Raw genomic sequence first — 19,657 nt, 5'->3', positions numbered from 1 at the left:
TCATGATCAATTTTGCTAGCAAATAATAAATTGCTTTCCAAAGTGATTTTATCAATTTACACTTCCATCAGCAATGTCTGGGCTTCTATTCCTCCATGCCCCCGACAACACTTGGTAGGGTCCTATTTAATCCTTTCCAATCTGGTGGGTCTGTAATGGTGTCTAGCTGGAAATGTTTTAATTTCTATTTTCAATATCACTAATGATGTGGAACATTCTTTTATTCTTTATTGGCCATTCATATTTCCTCTTCTATGAAATAACTACTCATCCTTTCTTCCATTTTTTAATTGAATTCTATCTTTTCCTTCAAGGGCATTCTTTATATATTATGTACGAGAATCACCTGAAGGTAATATGTATGCCAAAAACTTCTCTCCGTTTGTGACTTGTCTTTGTACGCTTTTTATGGTATCTTTTGATGAATAAAAGTTCTCAAATTCAATGTAGAAATTATGAATAGTTTATGATTTTGTGTTTTTTGTATCTTGTTTAAGAAACTATTCTTTATTCAGAGATGAAGACATTATCCCGCATTTTCTTGAAGTTTAAAAATTTTGACTTTCACATTTATATCTTTAACCTGCATGGCATTAATTTTCTGTATCGTGTGAGCTCAGAAATTCATTTTTGCTTTCTTTTATATATAATGTATTTTTCCTGGATCATTTACTGAATAAGCCATCCCTTCTTCTTTGTTCAAATATTTCTATTTTGCCATGTTTCCATATACGTACGGGTCTGTTTCTGGGCTCTCTAACCTGTTCCTTCATTCTATCTGCCTCTCTGTGCACAAATAATACCCTTTCAACACTATTATATTTTTACAAAAAGGCTTCCTATCCAGTAGAGAAAAACTTACCATTTGTGGGGAGTTTGGCTAGTCTCACCCCTTTCCTCTTCCACATAAATTTTAGAATCAACAGAAATGACATCTTTACTAGAATCTTTTAAATCAATGAAAAAAAGTATGTCTTACCATTTATTCAGGTCTTCTTTAATGACTTTTAATAAAATTATTTTATACATAAATACTTTGTGTTTTTGTTAGGTTTATTTCTAAGCACTTTTTCATGGCATTCTATTTTCTATTTGTTGCTGCTATACAGAAATGCAATTGAATTTAATAACTTTATATCAATCCATCATCCTCACTAAATTCTTTAATTCTAGTAATTTGTCTGTAGATTATTGTGGGTTTTCTACGTAGATAATCAGAACATGACAGTTCTGTTTCTTCCCTTCCACATCTAGTTCCTTTTATTTATTTTCCTATCTTCCTGCACTGGATAGGATCTTTAGTAAATTGTTGAATAGAAATGGAACTCTTAGGCTGGGCATGATGGCTCATGCCTGTAACCTGAGTACTTTGGAAGGCTAAGGTGGGAGGATTGCTTGAGGCCAAGAGTTCGAAACTAGCCTAGGCAACATAGTGAGACCCCCGCCTCTACAAAAAATAAAAAAAATTAGCCAGGCATGGTGGCACATGCCTGTAGTCCCAGCTGTTTGGGAGGTTGAAGTGGGAGGATCGCTCGAGCTCAGGAGTAGAAGCTGCAGTGAACTATGATCCTGCCACTGCACTCTAGCCTGGGTGACAGAGTGAAGAACAAGCAAGATCCTGTTTCAGGGGACAAAAAAAAAAAAAAGAAGAAATGGAACTCTTATCTTGTTTCTGATGTTAAAGGAAATGCATTTAACATTTCATCATTTTAAAAAATTATCCTAGATCAGATTAAGGAATTTTTTTATGAATAGTTGAGCATTTTTCCTTAATCTATTGAGATGATCATGTAACCATAACCTGGAATAAACCCAACCTCATAATGATATCTTTTTATACTTTGCTGGATTCAGTTTGCTAATATTTTGGTGAATGTTTTGTGTTTTTATTTTTGAATTAATGGGTAAGAATGGCCTGAAATCTTTATGCTTCTGCCCTGGCTTAATGGGTTTTGGTATGAAGATTAAGTTAGTTTTATAAAATGAATTGGGTAATATTGTCTTTTTAACTTTTCTCTGAAAAGAATTTGGAATTATTTGTTCCTTAAATTCTTGGAAGAACCTTCCTGTATCTATCAGGGCTTCGTGGTTTTTTTTAAAGAGAAGAGTTGATTGAAACTATTCAATTTCCTCAATGATTATAAGGCCATTCAGATTTCTGTTTTTTTTTTTTTTTTAGAGTCGATTTTGGCAAATTGTATTTTCCTAAGAATTCGTGCATTTTATCCAAGTTTTCAAATTTGTCACTGTAAAGTTATTCATGACTGTCTCATTATCTTTTTAATAACTGCTGCAAACTGTAGTTCTATCACTTGTTTATTCTTAATAACGTTTGTGTTTTTTTTTTCCTTGATCAGTCTTGCCTGAATTTATCAATTTTGTTAGTCTTTTCAAATAATCAACTCCTGGTTATGCTGATTCTTTGTATTTCATCTTAATTTTCTCTTTCATTAATTTCTGGTCATATATTCAGTATTTCCATTTGTGTACTCTTTGGATTTATTTATTTATTTTTCTAACTTTTTAAGTTGTGAATGCTTAACTCAATTTTCGGCCTTCCTTCTTTTCTAACACAAACTTCTAAGGCAGGGTTTTTCAACAGCAGCACATTTTGGATCAGATAATTCTTTGCTGTTGGGGGCTGTCCTGTGTGTTTATTGTAAGATATTTAGCAACATCCCTGGCCTTTACTGACTAGAGATGCCAGTAGCTCCCTGAGTTGTGATAATAAAAAAAAAAATCTCCAGACATTGCCAAGTGTCCCTTGGTCGGGGGGGCAAAATCGCCTTCAGTTGTGAACCACTGATTTAAGGCTACACATTTTTATTTATGTACAGTTTAGCTTCATCTCTCTTAGCTTATTTTCATCATCATTCAATTCTAAGCACTTTCTAATTTTCTTGTAATTTATTTCACCCATAGGTTGTTCCAATGTATGCTTTAAAATGTCTAAGCCTGTGTTTTTATGTACTTGTTTGTTTCTAGTTATATATTTTCTAGAGATTTCTGACATATCAGATTTACTGAGATTTTCTTTAAGACCTAGTATATGGTAATTTTTCATAACTGGAAGATTTTTTTTTTAGTGCAGTGTTCTATATATATCAATTATATTAAGCCTGTTAATTGTGTTCAAATTGTCTATAGTAGTGTTGTCTGTTAGAACTTTCTGCAGTGATAGAAATGTTCTCTATTTGTGCTGTCCAATACCACAGCCATAGCCACAGGTGGCCATCTAGCACTTGGGAGATAACTGGGTGCGTGGGGCCCTCCCGATGGAATTAGTGCCGGTGTAAAAAGAGACACCAGAGTATTCTCTCTCTCCCTCTGCCGTGTGAGCCCAGGGTTCGAAGGTGGCCATCTATAAGCTAGGAAGACAGCCCTCACCAGAATCTGATCATGCTGGCACTGTGATCTCAGACATCCAGCCTCCAGAACCGAGAAAAAAAATGTCTGTTGTTTAAGCTGACCTGCCTATGGTATTTTGCTATACCAAAATAGCTAAGTAATGCAATGTACTAAATGTAGGGATTTTTTTCAACATTGCTTTGTGACTTGACTTAATGTGACGCTTAAATGTAATTAGGGATTAGTTAACCCAGCCCCAGCCCCAAGGGTTCCCTGGAGGAAGCCCAGGAACTGATGGGTGGGGTGGGAGGGAGGAAGAAGGACCCCTCCACTTTCTCCTCCACCCAGCATCTCTGCTCTCAGGTGATTTACATTAGAAACAAGTTCTGCTGTAAAGAGTCTGAACACCACTAAATTAAATAATATATGTGTGTGTATAAGCTATATTTATTTAAGAAACGTTTTCTATATAGCAAACCTTAATAATTTATGTAATATATCATATGTAACACACATTGTATTTAATTACATTTTCTACGTATTTCAAGTCTACTTAAGTAATGACATTCCTTTCCTTCTCAAGACATTAAATAAACCCTTGGATCTTAGAGATTCTGTATTGCCCGTCCTCGCAGTCAGGTATTGCTGCTTCTGCAATGGCAGTGAACCCAGCTGCAGGAATGATGCCCAGAAGGAAAAACAAGTCAGCTCCCATGACACGGGGCTGAACTTGAATTTCCAAAACTGTGAACAGAAGGATAGTGTCCGAGATTTCAAGCCCTTGTGAATGGATACAGGATGGCTTCTCCTAGAGCTCCTATCCCTTTCAAGGATGATCAGTTAGAAGCTGGTGATGAAACTGTGGGCAGGACCCCACGCAAGGTGACAGCCCCACAGTGACAATTTAACCAGTCTACAGCTACAACTAGGGGATGCTTGCCCTCCTGTGATGGTATTGCAGCCTCAAAAAAGAGGGTCAGTGAGCAAAGAGGAGTGGGAAGCAGGCTCTGCTGCCAACGTGCTCTGTTGGGGGCCCTACACACGCACACATATGTGCATACACACGTACAGCAGATGCACGTGTTGTGACAGGAATATTAAGAGTGTCCAAGCATCCTCATACCTGCCAAACAAAAGGAAAAGAAAACCCTATCTTAAGTTTGTGTTCCTTTTATTAACTGCAAGGCTTAGAAGAATTCTAATTGGAAAAGAAAGGTTAGTGTTGTTATATCTGATAAAAGTGACCTTTAGCCAATGAGTGGTTTATGTTTTTCTGATGCAAGACAGAAAGTCTGTCTGGAGGGCAGGTGGCATTTTTTTTTCATCTATTCTAGGTGACATTTATGCCTTGAACCTTTCCATTTGACGGGTGCCAGGAAGCTCACAGGAAGGAATCTTAAACCAGTTATGAAACTATCTCCCTCTCTCTACAAATACCCAGGTGGGAGAAGTTGATCAACTAAAAAGTATCCTTTGAGGTTCTATCTGTGCTAAGGACTGTGCTAGGCTCTGGGGCTCCAGAGGTGACAGGGCAGATGTGTGTTCTGGCCTCACAGAGGGTAAGAGCCAGCTGGGAAGACAGACATCGAGCCAGAGTATATGAGTGATGTGAGTCACCAAGGAGATGCGACCACCAACGCCCATGACAGGTCTGGCCTAGGGAAGGACCCTGAAGAAGGCCTTCCCGGGGAAGGATGCTGAGGCTGAGAAAGCATCCAGCAGAGGGGGCAGTTGGACAGACACAGCACTGGGTGGGACAGAGGCCAGCATGCTAGGTAAACAGAGAGGTCAGTGTGGTGAGTGGGGAGCAAAGCTGAGGGGAACATGGGACCAGCCAGCACATGCCGAGTCCTGCAGAATGCAGGAAGAGTTTTGTGCTTGGGTCCAAGAAGTGTGGGTAGTCATTAAGGGCTTAAAGCCAGGGTGGTGACATGCTCATAACTTGGCTACTGAGTGGAGAGTGGACTACGGGCGTGTGTGGAGGCGGAGAGCCCTGGGCTGTGGCCACAGTCTCGGCAACAGATGATGGTGGCTTGAGTCAGGGTAATAGCAATGGAAACAGGAATGAGGAGTTTAGAAGGCAGAAGAGGTAGAACTTGGTGGTGGACTTGATGGGGTGGGTGGGGTTAGGGAGAGGAAGGAATCCTGGTCCCTCCCAGGAGGACACTGATGTCATTTTCTGGGACAGGCTGCAGTGGAGGGGAGGCAGAGAGGGGCAAGGAGGGAGTAGGGGGAGAACCAGAGCTTGTATGGGACACAAATCACCTGGGAGATATCCAAGAGGAGATGTCAAGAAGGCAATGGACTTGGAACTCAGCAGCGGGTCTAGGTGGAGCCACACACTTGGAAGCCTCAGCCAGGGAGGTTGGCTGATGCTCTGGGCGTGAGTCAATTTCTAGGAGGAGCAGAGGGCCTAGGGCAGGGCTGTGCATCCTGCTCCTATAGCAGAGTTGCTGGCAGAAGATTGAGAAGGAGTTGTCAAGGGGATGAGAAGAAAAAGATGGTGTTCTGCAAGCCAAGAAAGGAATGTTTTAGGAAGAAGGGGTTGGGCAACTGTGCTGAATGTGGCTACAAGTTATCTTTCTGACAAAACCCGACTCTGTCACCCTCTTGATTACAAACCTCACCACTGCCCCAAGAGTGTAAATTTCTTGTGGAACACCAGGCCTCTCACGCACTGCTGTCAATATACCTCTCCAGATGCGCCTCCCATAACTTCTCCCACCCCAGTGAAGTCTGTGCTCTGGCCACATTGGTGTAGCCTCCACCAACACTGTAGTGGGTGTGTGTCTTTGCTGTCCAGCACTCATTCTCTCAGGTGTCAGTTCTTGTCTGGAGAGCTACTGCATTCCCACCTTCAGCCCCTGTAGTTGTGAGATCACCATCTGCAGCTTTTGGGGTGGGGTATGTGGCCAGGCAGATGATGACAAGTGCATCGTTCTCCCCCCCGGCAGCAACTGGTTAGGGGTGGGGGTGGGGCAGGAAATGTGATTAAGTTGGTCTGACCAGAGTGAATCTTCTGGAAGTTCTGGGAGAAAGAGCTCAAGAGTCCAGAAGGACATGGACCTAGGAGTGCGGGCAGCCATTTGGTGACCATGAGGAAAGCTGATCTGAGAATGAGGTCAACACATGAAGCTGAGCAGAGCCGAGAGACAGAGAACCTGTCTGTCTGAATTCCCGTTGTGAGCCAGACTATAAGCCAGGATACATCTGAACTTTTAAGTTGTGGAAACCAATGAATTTACTTTCCTTTTAATTTTTGCTTAGGGTCAGCTTTTCTATGACTTGCAGCAGAATCAACCCATGAGTCCTAACTGGCACATACATGCTATTCCTGTTACTTAGACAGCTGCTCCGCTTCTCCCTCTGGAACATTTAATTGGGACTCCTTGGTGCAGCCTTTTCCACCTCCTGGGGGAACTCCATGTCTCCCTCCCACCCCGAGCCCGGCGTTGTCACATGTTCACTGGGGTTTACCCGTCTACCTTCCCCACTGGCCCCAGCATAGGGATTGTGTCTTGTTCACTTTTATAACCCTGATGCCTCAATGTCTGGTCCACAAGAATAACTGATCAAATGTTTTCTGAATGACTCTCTGAATGAATGAATGAACAAATGAATTATAAGCAGAGGCTCAATATAAAGAGATAGGAAGATACTGAAGAAAGAGAAAAATGGTTAAATAACCAATAAAAACTTAAGTGTATTATCTTCAGTGCTGGCCAAGTACATTTTCAAAATGTCATTATTTTGATTATGAAAATGGCCTCTCAAAAATATAAAATAAATAAAGCATGTCCTTGCTCCCAGATGGAATAAACTCATTTAGCTGTGTTACATCAGAATAACTCCACAAAATCTGGTATTCAAAGTACATTAGGTCAGGTTGGCTGATTTTTCCATAATTATTTTAAATGTTCACCATCTACAGAATTTCATTCCAAACCCAAACAGTCCACAGCACTTAATGAGCAGGTTCCAATGCCCGGGCCCAGGACCGGCTGCTGGCTTCAGTGCTATGCTGGGTCATCATTAGATGTCTCCGGAAGACATCCGGAGCAAGCCGCTGTTACCGTGGTAACAAGCACAGGAAAGAAAAGGGTGGCTGTCAGATATAAGATGAGGATTATGTACAGAAAGCGCTCACAAGCCACTAAGGAAACAACAGAGGCTTCCTCAGTTAAGAATGACCACATGACATTCACATGCTAAAAACTGAGTGTTGAACATCCAATAAGGAAATAGACAAAAGCCCATTAGTCCTGTGCCAACCGAGAAGAAAATGCAGCACTTGCCACCTCCACTATGTTTTAACTAAGTATGTATCTATACGTACACATACATGGACCAGAATAGAAACCCAGTGAGATATGCAGAATAGGCAACACGGAGCTCGGCGTGGCACATACTCGACATACAGTCCTCTCAATCCGTGCTTGGAGTTCGAAATGCTTATTAAGTAAACTCTACAGGCAACAAAACCAAAAGTAAAACAGTGGGACTATATCAATCTAAAAAGCTTCTACATAGCAAAGGAAATAATCAACAGAGTGAAAATGAAACCTATGGAATGGGAAAAAATATTTGCAAACCATATATCTGATAAGGGGTTAATCCTCTAAATACATAAGAACTTGTATAAGTCACCCAATATAGCAAAAAAAAATCCCCTAATAACCTAATTAAAAAATGGGTGAAGGACTTGAATAGACATTTCTTTAACGAAGATCTACAAATGGTAACAAGTACATAAAAAATGCTCGATATCACTAATTATCAGGGAAATGCAAATTAAAACCACAACGAGCTATCACCTTGCACCTGTTAGGATAGCTATTATCAAAAAACCAAAAGACGACAAGTGTTGGTGAGGATGTGGAAAAACTGGAACCTTGTACGCTGTTGCTGAGAATACAAAATGGTGCAGCCACTGTGCAAAACAGTATGCTGCCTCCCTTAAAAATTAAAAATAAAACTACCATATGATTCTGTAATCCCACTCCTGAGTATTTACCCAAAAAAACTGAAATCAAGATCTCAAAGGAATATTAGCACTTCCATCTTCATTGCAGCATTTAAGAGAGTAGATCTCACGTTACGTGTTCTTACCACAATAAAATGATAATTTTTAAAAACTCTACAGAGACTTTTTTTAGTGGTAAGTGTCTAATGATCTTACTACTAGATTCGAAATTAAGGCAGGTTTATGGATATGTCTCTGTTAACTTAGCAGTGACTGGGGCTTTCAAAGATGCTTTATATACTTTTCTAGTTTGGAAATCTAGGATGGATCATGATTTTAAATTCCTTGTTACTCCTGTCAGTAATTAGTTGTCAGAACTGAAAATATTCATGAATGACCAGGACGCAGAATACAGGAAACCCAGTGCAAAGGCTGAAAGAGGAAATGAACGAACAGCAGAGTGCCGCGGGATTTCTATGCTGGTGGTACCTTATCCGATTTTCCTCGTCGTTCACCAAGAAGAACCAGCGGAACTTCACAACCAAGGGGCTGCAGTTGGTGATTGTAACGTAGCGAATGACCTCAGTATCATTCAGGATACAGCCGAAATCCAGCTCCGTCGTCTCGAAGCTGAGGTTGGGGTAATGCACCTCTCCACGCAGGTTCAGGCTGTCTACCTGAGGGTGTTCCACATACTTAATTTCTAGTATTTCTTCCGCCACCCAGTTATTCAAATCGTTTCTGTAGAAAGGGTCAAACTTGATCAGCAGGTTTTTTTCTTCATCAATGTCCAGTTTAATAGGCTACGAACAAGATAATGGAAAATTACGAACTTTTGTACTATGCATTTCCAACCTGACACATGAAACAGGATAACCAAACTTATTTATATAGATTTATGTACACACAGATACATACACACACATACATATTAGTATAAAATCTGTATATAAGCACACATACATAATTAAACAGCTAGTACCTATAAGTACAGATATGTACATATATGCAAACACATGTCATTAGCTGAAGATGAAAGCAAGGAGACTCTGGAGAAGAACTATTTGAAGGAAGAGATTTTGATAAGAGTCGTGTGGGGTTATAAGAATTCTTAACTGAAAATAAATTAGATTGTGAAATGATCTTCCTAGACAAGTGGGAAAAGTTCTTTGCTTAAGAAAATTTAAAAAAGGCTTTCTAAAGCACTGGGGTCTCTGTAGAGAGTGACCCAGAAAGGGACAGATCTTTTCCAATGTCTGCAATCCAAACTTTTAAGCACAGTGCTATCTACTTTCCACTGTTTTCTATTCAACTTAAAATGACAGTCGACAGCTGTACAGAGTGTGTTCGGTAGATTTTGTTTGTTCTTTTCTCTCTTTGATTCACATCCCCATGTGTTCCTCGATGCTCGTGTCTGCAGTAACACCTTCCCCGGGAAGGGCTGGCTATGAGTGAGCTTTTTTAGGCATTGCTCAATTCATTTAATGGGCACGAAAGCCGCCTCGTGGTTTTGCAGCAAGTGCCCTGAGGCAGTCGGGAAGAACTCGCGCAGGAATGAATCTGTTTACAGGGCGCCTCTTCTTTCCAATGGACTTAAACAGTTCGGGTATTTAACTGTGCACTTCAGTGACACGATTTGATGATTTCAGTTGATAAAGCCAATCACCTGATTCAACAATCAGAGAAAGTCATGACTCTTCAGTTGGCCTAATCCCGTCTGAAAGCCAGCCCAGCCACCTATCCTTTGACTTTACCGCTGGCACGCGTGGCCAAGCACAATGGAGAACCCATCCCTGTAGACTGTGGTATCTATAGCACTTGATATCACAATGCTTGGTGTCTCAATGTTTTGAAGATTGACTTGAATTTTTTTTCCAGAGGAATGACTTGGTTTGTAGAAATAAAAAATTACGTTAAATATAAAAGCACAAAGAAGAAATTAGAAATTCATCCAAAATTTTACCATATATTATTTCTCAGAGTTAACATTTGGTAAATGTTAGTCCAGACATGATAGAGGGATAATAGAATTTTACAAAAATGGAATTAGACTACACTATTTTCTAAAAAATATTTGAATTTTTTTTCTCAAAAAAAATCCTGAAGAAGTTTTTCTTACAAAAGGGATATTAATTCCTAAGATTAAGGACTCTAGAGCCAGACTTCTTGGGTCCAAATCCTGGTTCTGCCAGTTACTAGCTGTGTGACCTTGGGCAAAACACAGGACCTTGGCTTCTCCATCTATAAAATAGGGATAATAATAGTACCTACCTCTTTTTAAAAGGTTGTCATGAGTAATTATGTGTGTGAGGTGTTTCAGGGCAGTGCCTTACATGTAGTGTGTGGTATATACATGTTAGTTATTACTATTTTCCCTTTACAGTCAAGGAAAAAGATGGTTAAATATAAAGCAGTTTCAACTTTGGAAATCTCTTATTGACACCTGGCTGTAAAAGGGGGTGACACCAGCACACTTATGCTTCCCCCTGCTCCCAATTTTTATTGGCTATAGTGAAGTTTAAAAAGCTGAGGTTTAAAACATTCTGCTCTGAAGTGCTAACTGCCAAAGCTGTGTAGTCTCAGTTGTATAATTAAATGAACTGAGTCCTCCTGTCAGTCTTTTCCTCACAGTTTTTTCATTCCCAAGCACCTTATTTGATTCTTCTGGATGGTTGGATTTCACTGGCAAATTGGTTTTTCAAGGGTGTGTGAATGTTGTATTACTCAATGTTTCCTTGTGTCCTGAGAGGGCCTGTCTGTTACTGTTGTACTCAAAGGATACTTTGGCTGGTTATAAAATTCTTGGGTCACACTTTCTTTCCCTCAATACTCTGTAGTCATTGCTCTGCTGTCATCTGGCATTAAGTGTTATTGTGGAGAAGTCTGAGGTTAGTCTAAACTCTAAAATATTTCCTTGATAGGTCTTTTCCTTTGGTTATCAGTAAGTCCTGTAACTTCACTGAGACATGTTTCACTGTTGAATATTCTATATTATTTTGTCCTAGGACAAGTGTGGCCTTATTTCAAAAAATCTTTTAAAAGTAAGTTCATTTATATTTGGAATAGATAGAACAATAAAAAAGAAAGTCATCCTGTGCCCTTCTCCCCAACTCTTACCTAAGCCAACTAGTTTCCCTCCCCTGAGGCAACCAAGGTTAAAAGTGTCTTGCGTATCCTTGTAGATTTATTCTATGGATATAAAATCATATTTGTATATGTATTATTTAATTTTTCACAGATATGATAGCACGCTGTTCTGCATTTCACTTTTCTCACTGGGAGACCACTCAATATCATTGCATGTGGAGCTGCTTCATTCTTTCCAGTAGCTGTATTTCATTCCATCATGTGATTCTGCCATCATTTATTTAGCCAATCTCCTACTGATGGATATTGGTTCCCAATCTTTTCCTCTTATAATCAACACTGCAATGAATATCCTATATGTATGTCATCTTGTATATTGTGTCTATGTCTGTAGGATAAAGTCCTAGGAGTGGAATTATTATACTAGGTCGAAGGGTATGGGCATTTAAAATCTTGATAACTATTGCCATATTGCCTTCCAGTGTATGGCACCCAACACTGTAGGAAACTGCCTGATTCCACATGCCCTCCCTGACACATGGCACTTTCTACTTTTTTCTCTCTGCCAATCTGATAGGTTAAGAAAATGCATTTCATACATAGTAATTTTAATTTGTACTTCCTCTAATATGATGTTTAGAAGTCATCTAATTTTCCTTTCTGTGAACTCTCTGTTCATTTCTTTTGCCTATTTTGCTATTTGGTTGTTGGTATTTTCCTTGTTAATTTGTAGAAGTTCTTTATTTTCTAAATTATATGTGTGGTTTTCTTAAAATTATAATATAAGAAATAGTTATAAAATGATATAAATATATACCAAATAATATAAAATATAAAAAGGTGAAACTATAAGAATTATTAAGAAACAGTAGTTCCTGACCTGCCCTGGTCTACTGAACCATTTGCTTGGGCAGAGAGGGTACAGTCAACCTGTGGACACACCCCAAATACTGAATGAAGAACGAGGAGGGCTTATTCCAGGGTATCAACACTGACAGCACTAGAAGCATTAGATTTACCCAGACATTTTGACCAATTTCTCTGAAGAAGAGTATTATTTTTGTCTTGGGATAAAAGCCAGCTCTCCACACTTTCTGGGTAGGGTCTGTCACACATAGAATGCCTCCATTTTCAGCTCTTTCCTCAGAGTTGCTGCCTCTGAGCCAAGAGCTACTCTAGAGCCCACTGGACAGAACTCCTTCATCTTTTACAATTTCATTCGAACATTTTCTGGAATGCATATTTATGTGCCTTTTTTTTAGCCTACTCCAATCCTCATTCTCTCATTCTATCTTCTAGAAGTTAGCTTAAATTTCTCATTATTTGGTCAAGTCCATCCTCCTTCCCCTTTATTTTAATGCTTTGGGTTCCTTCTCTTGAAAATTTCTACTTTTATCCTATTAAGATCTCAGGAGGGACAAGAGTGGGCCTAGTCTACCACCCAGGCTGAGAAAGGCGCTCATATCTGAATCATTTTCTCATCCATTTGTTTTCCTGTGCTCTGTGAGTTCAGTTTTCATCTCTTTGAACACTCAGATCTCCTCCTTAAGCTCTTTCTAAAGACAGGTCATATCATCTAACTCCTTTGAGACTATACAGAACTACCTGTTTGTACCTTTAGTCTTCTTCCTTGGGTTACATTCCCTTGCAGTATGCTTTCATTTGCCTCTTGCTTATGACCATTTCCTCCTTTTCTTTCTCTGCTCAAAGACCTTAACTGTTTTTTTCCCCAGCTTGTGCTTGAATGAGACCCACTCATTCAAAGAACCTGTGGGGAGGAGCAGGTGACAGCGACAGCATAGTTTGCAGCTTCCACTTGGGTACTGTCTGGACACCCTCTCACCAAGTGCCCTCTCCCCGCTCTCCCCCAAAGATCTACCACCCTGAGTGTGGCTCACAGCAAATATTCTTAAGTCACAGGCTCCCTATTCTGAGATCTCACGACTGCTGCCTGTCCCTCTTCCTCTTTGTGCCGCTTCCCCACTAGCTGACTCCCTAGAGCAGGAGGCTGAGCAAAATGGTGTTTTCTCCTTCACTCCTCCTCTCCTACAGCTCTGCAGTGTCGCTGGCCCATGGCCCAGCCATTTCCACTGGTGTCCTTACACCTAGCAAAGGATCATGGGGACGATCTTGCAGGGCTGTTTAGAGAACGCTGCATGCTGTCCTAGACTGGTGGCCAGGGTGAACTCCCAGTTGCCTCCCTCAGCTTGGTTCAGATTTCTCAGTATTTGGAGGAGGGCTTGCTGCTTTGGGGACTGGGCTTGGCTATTTCTTCATTTCTTTGTGTATAGAGTTTTGATTCGATTTGAGTGGGGAGAAAAAAATCTTTACTATCATTAGTAGAAAGTCACTGCTTTCTGTAGATTGGCTTCATTATAGTGGGCAGGAGTGAAAGGGTTATCACAATGAGCTGGAAGTTCTCACACCATTAATGATAGTGTTTCTAATGATTGATACTCATTTTATTACTCATTTTAAATTTTTTGTGGTCTTTTCTGTTCGTTTCCTTTGGAACCTTTATATTTTTCTGAATTCAAGTTAGGTGGTGTATTGTTATTATTCTCTTCCTTTTCCACACGCACAACCCCCCAGGAGCTTGTTAGGACAGACCCTGTGGAAGTACCTGAGGAATGGCGGGCAGCAGGGATTTATCAGTCTCGCATACAAAGAAGGGTCCTGAGGTTGACAGCAACATGTTTACGGGCAAGGTGGAAATGTTCTTTATGACCAAGGGCTGGTAATCTGGTTCCAGCATAGCATTAGGTTTCTGCAAAAAAGGAAAAATAGGAAACAAACCATGTCATAGTAAATATAGTGAGCCTTTAGTAAGGAAAGTCTCATATTCATTATTAACAACAAATTCAATGGGCACGCATTCTCTCTCTCTCCCCCTGCCCCCGTGTGTGTGTGTGTGTGTGTGTGTGTGTGTGTGTGTGTGTGTGTGTGTATTTATTCTTTTCCCCCCTGCAGAAGTTTAGATAAATCATGTGGAATGATGTCTGGTGGACCACTAAAAAGTGGATCTCCATAGACCAGAGAACATAGGTCAGACTTTCCTTTCTTGTTGCCTAGTTGTAAAAACCTGTATGAGTCATGCTTCTGGATAAAACTATTACTATAGAAGTTTCCACAGTGTCATAAAACAAAGTCTAATAAATTAGTGATATCTTGTGGATAAATCTAGGTATCATTATAATGAATACAGCATTTTGCCCTTATATTTTTTCCATGCTTAAAATAACCAATTTGCAAATATACTTAATTTGTTATATTGACAAACGCTCATAACTATTTCCTCTAAACTTTCTGATAACACCAGGACAGTTGATTTAGAAGCATATTTTTACTCTGTTAGACATATCAGATTTAGTTTTCAACTGGAGAAGGTATCAGAAACAAATCTTGAGCCAGAAGTTCTGGCCAGACTGAAATCTTGTGTGCCCTGGAAACGGTGTCCTTTAATATTAGCAGTAGGTGACCAGAAGCCTCAATACACAGCCTCCAAAAGGAACCTCTCTCCAATCATTCCCTGGCTCTTCTAACAACTCTAGTCTGTTTTCCCCAGGCCTCCTTGTTTGGGTTTGCCTTTTCTCTTTGTTCCGATTTCAGTTAAATCCTCCTATTTCATATTTGGATCTGTCTTCCAGTTCTCTTTCCAGCACAGTCTTCCTTCCACTGTGGTTCCCGGGTCCCCTGGCCCTGGGTGAGCTTGGGTGACCAGCACCCGTTGACTCGAGCCTCCTGCCTCGGTTGTACGCCACTACCCCCGGGTACACTCTCAAGGTTATTTTAGGGGTCTGGCATGGCATTTGCCCTGAGATACTAGCCTTTGTTTCCCTCCCTTTAACATGGTAACACAGACACCAGACTCATGGTGCACCTGCAGGTTGCACGCTACAGTTTAGGGAGGGATGAAGCAGCACTTTTGGGCTTACTAAGCAACAGGCTGCATGGAGAACTGCCCACCCCAGTGACCTTCCCAGAAGGCTGCTGTGTCACTGCAGATGGCTTTGAAGTGAAGAAGCCACACTTGGCTGGTTTTGGCGAGAGGCCATTCAGAGGTTAGTGATGAAAAGTTGAAGCACTGAGAAGCCATTCTATTTTAAAATGACCTCTTCTCTTTGGGTTTTTGTCTCCCCAAATACCAGCAGACAGAATTTGCCGCCGGAACTTCATGAAGCAAACTGGCTGCTACTTTCAATTGACCTTTTCAATCCCACAGAGATGTTTCTGCGGGATTTCACCTCTGTGGCTTATGAATGGTATGATAGTTATAAAGTAGATCAAACCCGAGGAAACAGTCATAGAAAAATTCTTTCCATAGACAGGGTTGGTATCATTATGTTCCAACGCACCAAACTGGATGTACTGCCTGGAGACGAAAACAAGGAGATGGAGCAGATAATTGGGTGTCATACAATTAAATCTGAATACAGAGCAGGTCTCTTACGCATGCTGGGCAGTGAAGTTGCATTTCTTAATTGTCCCTGGTATGGATTAAATGTGAGCAGGAAATGAAAATAAACAATACAGTAGTAGGACAGATTTCAAACTTCCCATATTTGGGAGAAAAGAGAGAATGGTAGAAACAAGCAGGGAATTGTAGCTCAATTCACTTTTTGATTCAATAAGAAGTTAATGCCATATTCAAAATATTTGCCTATTTTAATCCAGTGATAACCTCAAACAATGGAGATTTAAACAAAAATATGCTTGCCCTTGTCCCCCCCACCCCCCGCCAAAGGCCTAAAGATATGAAAAGAAGAAAAGGAGTAGGAGTACTACCCACACATTTTTATGAGTGTTTATGGGCTTAGAAAAATCTAATAAGAAACTAAGCTGCATATTCAACATATATTACAATGTCACGCATGGAATAGCTATTCAATAAATATTCACTGAACTTTCTCCGAATAGCTGTATTCAGAGAAAATATGATGCAACCAAATCCAGTGCAGCTGTGGCCAATAAATATCTTTACTGATTACTTATTAAATAAAAAGGAAGAATTTAAAACAGAGTACTAAAGCTTAATAACTGTAGCAGGAACTCTTATAGTATTTTCTTTTAACACGTCTTATGGAGCTTGTTGGTGCCATGTCTTGCTTGTTAGTTGAGCTTCCCGTCGCTGAAACCCTTGTTCTATTTCTTCAATGTCCACCTTCCCTGCTCGTCAGTTAAGCCAGGGTCTTTGCTGTGTCTTTTCTGCCTTCTACAGTGTAGGTGTCTAATACTCTGTTAGGTGCTCAAAAATTATTTGTGGATTTGAACAGAACTTGTACATCTTGCCTCTCCTAACAGACTATAAGCTCCCTTATTCCTCTCCTAGCAGAACACCTTGCCCATGGTGGTGCTCAGTAGATGTTCATTTGTTTTAATGAACGAAATATAATGGAATCCACTACCGGAATGAATGGTCTTGAACATTCTCCTATAAACCTCCAAGCAACGAAAGGAACCCCAGTTGATTATCCCACGACTGCTCAGGCACTGCCACACCCAGCACTTTTATATGGCAGCATCAATCATGCTACGGGACAATGGCCTACTTAATGCTTGGTCTTCCAAGTAGGCTGTAAAATTCAACAGGGAGAACTATTCTCACTGCTGTATCCCTAGCACCTGACACAGTGCCTGACACATGACAGGCCTTAATAAATATTTCACGCAGCAGCCAGCACGACTGTTTCAATGAATAAATCTGATCACGTCACTTCCCTTCCTGAAACTCTCCAGTGGCCACCAGGAGCAAACCCCAACGTCTTGAACATGCCTCCTAGGCACACTACATGTCCCCAGACAGATCTCTTGCCATCTTGGCACATTCTCTGTCCAAGGCAGCCTTTCAGTTCTTTAAGCCCACCAAGCCGTCCGTTTCCTGAGGCCTTCGTGTGCACCACTCCCTCCGCCTATAATGTTTTTCCCCTCCCTTGTCACCAAACTAACGTCTATTTTTACTCAAGTCTCAACTTGAGGCACTTGCTCAAGGAAGACATCTCTGACCACACGGACAAATAAAGCCACGTCTCCCAATATATGTCCTCGTAGCACCTTACACCTCTTCTTCATAGCATTGTTTATAACAGTAACTTAAACAATTAAATGTCAATAACTTTTTAAAAGTCTGTAACTTCAACTGGCATCTTAGATTTGGTTATATCTGTCTCGTCCATCAGATTTTCAGCACCAGCACAGTCCCTGACTTAGAACAGATATTCCAAATGTGTCTTTTTTGAATGGTAAATAATTCTTGGAGGGACACCTGCCTAGAAGTAGGTCAAATCCTGCTGTGACATCTCCTCCACCTCCTCACCATCCCGATCCCTGCCCTGACAGGCAGCCATTCCTGTCTCTCCCCATTCCCTGACTCTCCCACCTATTGCCTGCCCTTAATGGTCATATAAAATCAAGGACATATATAGCCATTTAAGTTAAAGAGTGTGAACCAAATAGTTCAAGTTGATTGTTCTCCAGCTTAAATCGTATCTCAGTTTCCTCATGTGTATCACGGGAATGATAACAGAGCCTACTGTAGAGTGTTGTTGTGAGGGACGACTGGGAAAATGTACGCAACGAACATAGCTCAATGCCCAACATGTACTAATCGATAAGTGGTAGCTATTCTTACTGATTATTATAATTATCAATCATTCTACTTCAACCCTTTCTCTAATGTGATGTTTATGTTACCTGGTTAGAGTAAAATGATCAAATAAAATGCATTTCAGTGCACTGGACTACTCCTTCACTTTAGTCTTATACATCAGAAATGATGAAAGTAGAAATTCCATAGCAATTTACATTTGAAAGGATGGTAGATTTAGATTCAGAATTTTTAGTTGAACGTGTACTGGCCTCTGAAGCTTAGAAAACATGGGCTGTGTAATGGGTATAACAGGATTCCCATTAATTTAGCTTCCAAAATGAAAACGTGAACACGCTGACCCCCCAGTTGGAGCATCCAGCCCTGCCTGGTGCGGCCCCACTGACCTTCTCCAGCCGGTAGACAAGCTGCTTGGTGGAGAGCTGGATGAGAGGCGCGATGAACTCGCAGGTGATGTTCACGGCCATCACCAAGCTCTTCCCCTTCTGCGCCCCGATGCTGGCATGGCATACCAGCTTCTCTTTAACTATCTGCCAACGAGATATGCCAACATTTGGGGAACAACCATAACTCAGAAAACTTAATGACCTACCAAGAGCAAACTGATTTCCAACTACCTTCTCGGGGACACGAGGGAAGAGAACATTTTCTGAATAGTACATTTTGGGGATTGCTTTCTGTCACACATTCCATTCTGGTTGGTTAAATATGGCTTTAATGGATTCTGTGTTTATTTCTGACTGCCCCTGAGGACACAAACAATTTACATTCAGTTCAAAATACATACATATATATATGTGTATATATTAATATGTGTGTGTGTGTGTGTGTGTGTGTGTGTGTGTGTAGGATCTATTATGCATCGGGGCTGTGTTAGGGGCTGAGAGTACAAAACTGATAAACAAAGCAGATAAAATCCTTTGTAGGGCTCATAGTTAAATGGTAGTTATATGATTTCTTATCAAACTAGCTGAAAACTACAGTTCAAAACTTTTCACCTTTCATACTTAAATGTTTTTAAAAAATATGCATTAGAAACTAATATTTCCTTGGACCCAAGAAGCCCAGATTTTTATAAAGTAGAAAGTTCCAAAAGTGAATTTATATCACAAATAGCTTATATTGATGAGTGCTTAGGTTTGGGATGTTGATGAATCCCAGTCTCTTCTCAACTATGCAGCATGATTTGGAAGAACATTCAGGGAAGCTTTTGGTAAAGCTTAAACTGAATTTAGTCCTCAAGAAGCTCAGCTTTAGTGTCTTTAAAATATGGTCAACTCTTGATAACCACATTGTAAATATGCTCCTCCAACAGGCTGTCAGCGTCTGGAGATAAGGGGCTGTGTTCTATTCATCTTTGCATCCGCAGTGCCTAGCACGGTATTTGTTACATGGTATATACACTATAATAGTTGGCTGATAACCTGAGTAACAGAAGGAGCACATTATATACCCCATAATGAGAGATACCCTTTTTTGGGGTACTGAGGATGTATTTTACCTGAAAATGCTCTGTGAAGAAATAATGAAATAAAGTGAAATCTGCGACCTTAGAGAAGCAAAGCAATGGACTAGCTTTCCCATCGTGTCTGCTGGGAGACAAACTTCTTATTGCTTCCTATTTCATGAGGGGACAAGTCAATACTACCTAAGTG

General features: G+C 40.5%; 1 protein-coding gene across 1 annotated transcript in view; it reads right to left on the bottom strand.

Annotated features, from left to right (window-relative positions):
• The window catches only part of HYDIN (HYDIN, axonemal central pair apparatus protein), a 299,281-nt gene that overhangs the window by 149,504 nt on the left and 130,120 nt on the right, over window positions 1-19,657 (bottom strand). Inside the window, exons 18-20 of the mRNA XM_012641507.1 lie at window positions 18,389-18,532; window positions 14,022-14,165; window positions 8,801-9,114 (exon numbers count right to left, since the gene is read on the bottom strand). Coding sequence (XP_012496961.1) covers window positions 8,801-9,114; window positions 14,022-14,165; window positions 18,389-18,532 — 602 coding nt within the window. The remainder of the gene's footprint in view (window positions 1-8,800; window positions 9,115-14,021; window positions 14,166-18,388; window positions 18,533-19,657) is intronic.

The sequence above is a fragment of the Propithecus coquereli genome, unplaced genomic scaffold (assembly GCF_000956105.1).
Source record: "Propithecus coquereli isolate 6110/MARCELLA unplaced genomic scaffold, Pcoq_1.0 Scaffold165, whole genome shotgun sequence".
Classification (NCBI taxonomy): domain Eukaryota; kingdom Metazoa; phylum Chordata; class Mammalia; order Primates; family Indriidae; genus Propithecus; species Propithecus coquereli.
This window is presented reverse-complemented; position numbering and strand designations above follow the sequence as displayed.